General features: G+C 47.5%; 1 protein-coding gene across 1 annotated transcript in view; it reads right to left on the reverse strand.

Moving 5' to 3' along the window:
- The window catches only part of GIPC2 (GIPC PDZ domain containing family member 2), a 93,601-nt gene that overhangs the window by 26,155 nt on the left and 57,954 nt on the right, over positions 1-9,492 (reverse strand). The window contains exon 4 of the mRNA XM_082421100.1: positions 2,954-3,060. Within this exon, the coding sequence (XP_082277226.1) occupies positions 2,954-3,060 (107 nt within the window). The remainder of the gene's footprint in view (positions 1-2,953; positions 3,061-9,492) is intronic.

The following is a 9,492-nucleotide window of genomic DNA, read 5'->3' on the forward strand; positions in this document are numbered from 1 at the left end:
GAAGCCACTGGGGCTTCCCTGGTGGCGCAGTGGTTAAGAATCCGCCTGCCAATGCAGGGGACACGGGTTCGAGCACTGCTCTGGGAAGATCCCACATGCCGCGGAGCAGCTAAGCCCGTGCACCACAACTACTGAGCCTGCGCTCTAGAGCCCACGAGCCACAACTACTGAGCCCACGTGCCACGGCTGCTGAAGCCCGTGCGCCTAGAGCCCGTGCTCCGCAGCGGGGGAGGCCACTGCAGTGAGAGGCCCGCGCACCACAGGGAGGAGTGGCCCCCACTCGCCGCAGCTGGAGGGGGCCTGCGCACAGCGACAAGGACCCAATGCAGCCAAAAAAATAAATAAATAAATAGATAAATAAATAAAATTAAAAAAAAAAAAAAAAGAGAAGCCACCGCAGTGAGAAGCCTGCGCACCGCAATGAAAAGTAGCCCCCACTCACCGCATCTAGAGAAACCCTGCGCACAGCAATGAAGACCCAAAGCAGCCAAAAATAAAATAAAAATTAAAAAAAAAAAAAAGAAAAATCTTCACGCTCTCAAATCCACCCTGCTCAATATCCCATCCCCCAGAACCAAGGGGTTTTTCTAAAACACAAAACTGATTTGCTGTTCCCCTTGCAATTTTTAAATAGCACCCCCCCTCCATTATCCACAGGCCCTTGACGCCCTGACCCAGGCCTCTACCTCCAGCCTCCTCACCCCCCACCAGGTACTTGCAGCACGCTCCAGTCCCACGGACGTTTCCATTTCATGCCTAGAACACTCTTCTCCCCATCTCTGACCAACTCAACCATTCCTTCTGGAGGGAACTCTCCCTGATTTCCCTCTCCCAATCCCTGACTGCAGCTGATCAGCCAGCCCCTCCTTTGTGCCATTAACCTTGCCCTTCTGATTTGTCATAGCTTCTTTTCCTGTCTCTCTCCCTTTAAAGGAAAAAACAACGTCTTTATCCATCTTCGTATCACCAGCACCTGGACTGTACCTGTCTCAACAAACACACAGTGAATAAACTGTGAGGTATGCAGGTGGAGTATAGTTCAGTTTTCAGAAATTGTGCTAGATTATGAGGGGCTGATTTGTTTCAAATCTATAAATCCTTTGGTGTTGGAAATTAAATGGTAGGTCATTTGTATCAAATTTAATATTAGCACCAAACTAGTTTTTTTCTTCCCCTTTATTATGAGCTATTTTAATTGCCCTATTTAATGAAGCAGGCTATGCCAATAGGAAAGGAGTTTTAGATGTTTGTCTTGGAATGAATCTTTCCCACCTCCTCAGGCAGATCTGCAGTTATTCTTTTTCATTCCAGCACCTTCTATATAGCAGCTGCTCATAAATAAACAGGTATGTATTACCCACTTTAACTGTTAGAAGAGGGCGCTCCTCCTGAAGTGGCATGGAGTTTTTTCTGCCAACGCCACTCCCTTTGCAAGCAGTTTGAAGGTCTGTCCTCTTCTCCTCCGCTTTAAAGCACGGTTGGCAACCCCTAGCTCCTTACCACTGTCCTTCCATCCTCTTACAGATTCCTTTCTTCCACTGAGGTTTGTTCATTTGTTCAATAAACATTTACTGGACTTCAGCAATATGTCTGGCAGTGTGCTGGGCACTGGAAAAGTAAAGACTCAGGACAACCAGATGTCACTGCCCTGGGTTTTTTCACAAATCTTGCCATATCTCACTTTCAAAATGCTTTCAGCTCTCCCAGGCCTCTCCGTTGTCACTTGCCTCCAGATCAATCTTTTCATTCACCCAGGACCAAGGCATTCGACTCGGAGTCTCCCTCTGGATTCCCCAAAACAGACAACATCCTGGGTGACTCAAACATTCAAGAGGACAACCTTGGCCTCATGGTTCCTGGAGGGTCTGTTCCAACAAACCACACCCATGACTGACCCTGACATTGTCCCCCAAAAGCTCTGGATCCTATGAAAACGGCCTCCTAACCGTTCATCTGTCTCACTCTTTTGCTCTTCAAACAGCTGGGAGCCCTAGGACGGTACGCGCACACAGACATGCCTTCCCCCCCACCCAGCCCCCCGCCAAGGAGCTCCGGAGCTCAGAGGTCTGCCTGACCTCCCCAAAGGAGGGCTTCATCACCGCTGTCTTCCTGCTGTGAGCGGACCTGCCACTTGTCACTTTGAACCCTTACCACTGCCACTCTCTTCTTCCACCCTCCTTCCCTCCATGTGTCTCTTCTCCTCGTGTTTTTCACTCAAATACTGACCTTTACATAGACACAGTCAATCAGCAAATCCCTTCCTCCAGTAAGCGTAAGTGAATCACTCACTAATTCATTAAATTCAAAGATCTGAGCTCCTCTGAAGTGTCAGGTACTGTTCTAGGTGCTGGGGATACAGCTGTGAACAGGACATGTGAGAACAAGACAAGGGACTGAAAGGAGACAAGGATATGAGTCCCACTGTGTTCAGCGCCTTAAAAAAATGAAGGGCAAGGAAGATTGGGCAGGGGGCAGGGTGGCGGGAACTGCTATTATACCAGCTGCTCAGAGGTTAAACAGGGTGGGATGTGGACGGAAACTCAAGGCGGCAAGGGAGTGAGCGGTGCCCGTAAACGGGCAGCGCATCCAGCTAGAGGTAACGGCTCATACAAAGGTCCTGAGGCGGGGATGTATCTGGAGTGCTGGCGGACAGCGAGGAGACTCAAGTAGCTGAAGCAGAGGGAGCCAGGAGGAGAGGGGTGGAAATGAGAGCAGAGAAGAGACGCAGAGTCAGATCATGTTGGTCACTCTGAGGACTTTAGCTTTTACTCCGAGTGACGGGGGGAAGCCACTGGAGGGTTTTGAACAGATTGTTCCATCTCATTTGTGTTTCTAAAGGATAACTCTGGCTGCTGAGTGAGCAGAGGGAAAGAGGGCCTTTATTTCCAGCTCTGACAAACACGAATGTCCATCCATTTCCAAGACATACAGGGATTAAATGAACATAACATACCACTTCTTCCACAGTGGCAGGACCTTTTGATCTCAGGCGAAGTGTCTCCCTTCCAGTACCAATCCTTCCTGTTGATGACTTTCCAGCTTTTGACCGGGGCTCCATGTCTATAAACATACAATGGATGGGGAAATGTACATATATTAAGAATTCCAACCAGTTGCTATAAAAGCTAATGAGTTTCCATCACAAATTTTTGTACAGTTATTGCAGAGATTTGATAAAAGCTATGCCTTCTGACAAAATTTCCCAACACAAAATAAATTCACCTGTCATCCATTATTCTCATATGAGAGTCTCTATGAGGTCTGCCTACAACAAGAAAAGGGAATACGTGAAATGTGCTGATCGGAAAGACCAGAAGTTATAAGGAATAAAAAATAAAATAGTCGGGTTTTTTGTAAAAGTAAAGAGGCATATGTGGCAGGAAAACAGAGGTAGGTGTGTAGCTGGACTTCATTAAGGTCGTAAAGAAGGGAAGGAGTCATGTCTTGATAGAAGACAGAGAAGGAGGCACTATTATTGGAGGACCTACCTTCTGCTTGATGCTTTCAATACAAAATCCCATTTAATTCTTGGGCCAACCTATGAGGCAAGTTAGGGTCGTCATTTTACAGGAAAGGAAACTGAACTCAGTAAGGATCAGAGCTGGTATTCAAACCCAGGCCTTGTGACCCCAAAGTCTCAACAACACTTCACCACCACACCTCTCAGAAGCACAAGGGATAAATTCAGAGGGAACAGACTGAGAGCAGCAGGGTCCTCAAGAGGCTGGGAACAGGTTCCAAGGAAGGAGTTCCCCTCGAAAGGCAGGTGAGGGCAGGGAGCAAGAGTCCACGAGAAGTCGCTCCTTCCTCGCGCTGGTTTTCTACGTGTGTGTTTGGTTTTGGTTTTGGTTTTCCAGCATACCAAGAGTCACCCCCGCTACCAGACAGTAACATAAATGAGTGAAAGGGGAGGGTGGGAACTGAGGATATCTCCCAGGAGGCACCCTATGCAGGCCACTCCAGTAACTGACTGCTCTGTGGGAAGGTAGGCCCTGCACAGCCAGATCTTCTATTTGTATGCAAAGAAGATGATCACTCAGTTTTGTGCCGACCTCCTGCTTTTTAACTTTTGGCAACGAAATCAAACTTTTAAAAACGACATAATGTGCTCCGCAACAAGAGAAGCCACCGCAAGGAGAAGACTGCGTGCCGCAACGAAGAGTAGCCCCTGCTCGCCTCAACTAGAGAAAGCCCGCACATAGTGAGGATGACCCAACACAGCCAAAAATAAATTAATAATAAATTAAAAATAAAAATAAAAACAACGTAATGGCAAAAATAAAAAATCTGTGGATCAGATTCTAATCATAGGCCACCAGTTTACAACTTCTGCAGGTATCCCAAGTCCTCCTGACTCAGGACTCTGGCAGCAGTTTGGGGCAAGGATGGAGGCGGGGGTGAGGAGACACAGCACCAAGCCTGGGAGGTAACTGAGCACCAGTGCAGAGTCACAGGGCAGGCCGCAGTGTACGAGCAGGTGGCGAGGTCTATGCAAAGCTCTCAAAACATGGACACCAAGTGGCCTGCACAGACACATCCTTCCTTAGAATCTAGGATAATTCCCATCTTCAGCAAGTCCTGTTTCACTGTTGGGGATGTATTCCAAGGTGACTAAGGATTTTACATGTTAATTTTAACCTGCATTTGAGGACAGAGTCACCAAAACATGAAACACATAAGTTTTCCTCTGAGAGTGAAATTATTCAAAATAATCATGCAATAAATAGGGTGGTTCCCCGAAGCCTAAACCTCTAAATGGTGGCTGACAGTGATCACGCCGACCACGTTGACCAGAGAGGTGCTCAGGAGACCAGAGCTGTGTCAGCACGTCTGCAGCATTTGCCTTGCCAGCCACACTGTGTCCTGTCCGAGGGAAGAACAGATTAACAGGAGACGCTCACTCAGCACGGCGTTTCCAAAAGAATGCCCAGCGAAAAAGATGAGGTCAGCCTGCCACCAGCGCTGTCCAGGATTCTATATTCCCCAGTCTGGAGTCACATACAGACCTACAGTGGTCAAGACAGCCTCACCTTAATGATGCTAACCTCCAAGATAAACAACCTTACACCCGCACTCCCCCTATCACACACTCTACCCACCGCGATTTCACCAAGCAACCTGCTCTGTACAATTTGTCTTCCCATATAAATTTCCTACAGGGTGGCAAATGAAGTACTCAGCTAACATGTGTGTTTGGTTTACAACTACATATACATTTCGAACTGTAAAGTAATACACTGGCATTCTGACTTAACAACAAGTCTTTTGTAAGTTTGTGAAGCAAGATATAACCCTGGAAAATTGCACAGGTTCTGGATACACTGAAGAAATTAAAGGTTCCTGGGATGTACGAAGCTCAGGACCCAGACTCTGGAACGTGGGAACTTCAAGGAGGAATTGTCATCCAGGCTTGAGAAGACGGCCAGCCGCCCTAGATGATGTCTCTGCTTACCTGGCTCTTACCTGCATCACCAGTAGCTAAAAGGGAAAGTGAAATATAGAACGGAATTTTTTTTACTAGGCTTTTTTTTTTTAATTTTTAATTTATTTATACTTTTAATTCGTTAGTTAATTTATTTTTGGCTGCGTTGGGTCTCTGTTGCTGCGCGTGGGCTTTCTGTAGTTGCAGTGTGCATGCTTCTCGTCGTGGTGGCTTCTCTTGTTATGGAGCATGGGCTCTAGGCATGCAGGCTTCAGTAGTTGTGGCACGTGGGCTCTAGAGCACAGGCTCAGTAGTTGTGGCTCACGGGCTTAGTTGCTCCACGGCACGTGGGATCTTCCCGGACCAGGGCTCGAACCCGTGTCCCCTGCATTGGCAGGTGGATTCTTAACCACTGCGCCACCAGGGAAGCCCCTAGGCTTTACTTTTTTAAGCAGTTTTAAGTTCATAACAAATTGAGAAGACAGAGCTGTCCCATACACCTCTTGCCTACACATATGCATCACCTCCCCCATGATCAATACCCCTCACCACAGGGCTACATTCGGTATAATCAATGAACCTACATGGACACATCATATCACCTAAAGTTCATAGTTACGTTAGGGTTCACTCCTGGTGTTGTACATTCTGTGGGTTTGGAAGAATGAATAATGACATGTATCCACCATCAGAGTGTCATCCAGAGTAGTTTCATTGCCCTAAAAATCCTCTGTGCTCTGCTTGTGCACCCCAGATTTTTTTTTTTAATCATTACATGTTTGTCATCTTCTCCTCGAGAGTGTTATCTCAAAACTAACCACTTGGTGGCACCAAAACAAAAGTTAAAATTTCACTTCAGGCTTAGACCAGCCTCCAGAAAGGCGGTTCTTGTGGCTAAAGAAATAGAAGCCATGTTTCTCCACAATCCTGATTCAGGGAAGTAAATCAACCGGTTTATACAGGAAAACAGGCAGGATGGCCCTGTTCAGCCTCAGGGGGAAAAAAATGTTTTGCTTTTTTAATGTTTGCAAAGGTTGCTAGTCTGGCCGACTTTTAGGGCGCTGGCCGGTCTAAGCTTGTCGAACCAACCAGGCCAAGCCCTAGATCAGTCACTTCACTTCTCATGAACGGGTCTGCATGAGGCCTCTCTTGGGGCTGAATGATGAGAGGGATGCAGTTCACACAGGAGACGCTGGTAGTCGGCCTGCAGCTCGAAGGATTCACTAGACTCAGGGCTCCCCTCCTGTGTCACTTAGGGCACAGGACACTCACAGCTCGGGGGTACACAGCTGCTCCCACAGCTGAGTGGGATATCGCCAAGAAGCAGTCATCTTAGTTCCAAACCCTTTTGTGGCAACTGTATCTGTTACTCTAATTACATAATTGAATTTAAAACTACGTGAGCTGATGAAGTAAGTGTGAAACACCGAGTTATTATTACTAGGAAAACTAGGTTAACTGCTTTGGAAAGACTCCATAAGGGCGAGTTGCAAAAAAAAAAAAAAAAAGGTGTGGGCAAAATGATGCTAGGAGATTAGGAAAAATATCTTTAAACATCCAGCATTTCACATATCTGGCTTTTAGATATCAAACAGAACCCATAGATGTGCATTCAGGTTCTGATTACTAAAGCAAGATTTCATAGAACTCCAATTTGTGTCCTCTACTCAAAGAGCTTTTTACATCTAAAGAGTAGTAAAAGAATGCATATTTATATGTTTTAAAATAAAATGTTTATATCCACTTGTGTCATTCTTTATGATACCATTTTAACTGGCATTTTCAATAAACAGACCAACCCCCAGTCCCTGCTACATCGTGAAGGTCAGGGGAGAGATGGGGAAATGGAGAAGACGGCAAGATGTCTGTCTCTAGTCCCACCCTGAGTCCCAGGGGAAGAAGAGCGCTGACAGCAGCCAAGGCCCTATCTTCAGGCAGAACACATGCAAGTGGTTTAGATCCCCAAGGGACACAGGGTGACAGTGAGGAGGGTGGGCATTCTCCTGCTTCTGCACAGAACGAGATCTTGTTCTGGTCCCACAAGGGCCCAAGTTGGCCTGGAGTACAATTCACAGCAGGGGCAGAGCCTTGATTTCCACGCGAGGGAGGCACACACGGACACCTCTGTGTCCAGCGAGAGACGGACTTCAGAACCAGAGAACCTGAGTTAAAACCCAGCTCCACCATTTACAAATTGTGAGAACTTAAGGAATAAGTCCTTATCTGTACAAGAACACTACTGAAACCAAGTGAGGCCCTGTGGGGCTCCCAGGCACAAAGGCCCTTTTGTCCCGTTTCTTGTAGGCAAGGCTCTAGCCTCCATGACCTTCCCTGAGTTCCAAAGGGCAGATTCCAACAGTTGCTAATCAAGGGAGGAGCAGCCATGAAACCACCTGAGGCAAGATTAAAGGGACCAGGGCTTCCCTGGTGGCGCAGTGGTTGAGAATCTGCCTGCCAGTGCAGGGGACACGGGTTCGAGCCCTGGTCTGGGAAGATCCCACATGCTGCGGAGCAACTAGGCCCGTGAGCCACAATTACTGAGCCTGCGCGTCTGGAGCCTGTGCTCCGCAACAAGGGAGGCCGCCATAGTGAGAGGCCCGCGCACCGCGATGAAGAGTGGCCCCCGCTCGCCACAACTAGAGAAAGCTCTCGCACAGAAACGAAGACCCAACACAGCCAAAAAAATAAAATTGCAAAATGATTAAAAAAAAAAAAAAAAAAAAGATTAAAGGGACCAGAGAAGCTCATCAAGATTAGGAGACCACCTGAGCTGAGACTAAAGGAGTGCAGGCCCTGCTCAACCCTAATCTTGTCAGAGATCCCACCTTTGAACCACTGTTCTAAAACCCTCATCAAATCCTCCCGGGTTGGGACACATAGTTTTTCAAGGCAGAAGCCCGGTGTGTCTCCCTTTGCCTGGCAAAGTAATAAAGCTATCCTTTTCTACTTCACCCAGAACGCTCTCTCCCAGATTTGATTCGGCACCCATGTACGGAGAGGCCGATCTCTCGGTAACACTGCCTGCATAGGATGTTGTCTGAAGCATTCAAACGGCTGCCGTATGAAAGGTGCCTTGCCCAGAGGTCTGGCTCATACACAGAGAGCTGCTACTGCTGTTGGACCGGCTTCTGCTGACACGGTCCACCCTGGAGAGACAACCATCTGCTCTGCCCATGCCCTCCCCAACAAAACCATTTGCACTGGTTTTCCCAGGATGAGAAACACGCAGAAGTCTCTCTTCAAATGTTCAGAAAACTGTCACTTCAAATACAAAGGTCTCCTTTTTATTCTATCTTCTATAGAACTGTGATTTTTTTCCCCCTTCCATTTACAGGGGAGTAGAAACAGCAGATGACCCATTACTCAGATTCGCCAAAGTGGCTGAGTTGAAGCCCAGCCCCTCGGGGGGCACTCAGCAGAGGGGGCCCTCCAGTGTCCATCTCATTGGACCTCTGACCCCCATTCAAAACGTCCTGTTAGAGTTACATGACACCATGTGGGCAAGAGGGCAGACACACCAACACTCCAACCTGGAAACTTAGAATCCCCTCCCCTAACCACCCATGTAGGTGAACGAAGCCACTTCACCAAATTCACTAATCCATTTCTATAATTTCCACCTCTGGAGTTCGACAGCATCAAAAATGGTGGCCAGATGGCAACTCAGGCAGGACTTTGCAGGATGTGTATACCAATGACCTTCAGCACTGCAGGCCCAGAAATGCTTTTTTCCAGTGTTCCCAGAACTGACCTGAGTCTTAGGGATTGATTCACACTAACCAAATTCACAAGAACAGGTGTCATACATCAATGTATTAATCATAGGGAGGGATGGTATCAAAGGTCCAAGGGGGCTCCCATGCTTCATTCTCATGAACCCAAAACTTCCTGGGGAAAATGTCCAAGCAGAGACCCAGCCATGAAGGTCTAAGACAGCAAGGCTAAGTGGGAAAAGGGAAGGGATCATGCCCCGGGCCATGAGTTCCAAGACTCCAAAAGCAAGGAGTGGAGAGTTGATGTTTTAGAGTCCCTCCCAACTGGGTGACTCTCAGTTTACCAGGCCTCTACCC

Source organism: Balaenoptera physalus (genome assembly GCF_965194825.1).
Source record: "Balaenoptera physalus genome assembly, chromosome: 1".
Lineage (NCBI taxonomy): Eukaryota > Metazoa > Chordata > Mammalia > Artiodactyla > Balaenopteridae > Balaenoptera > Balaenoptera physalus.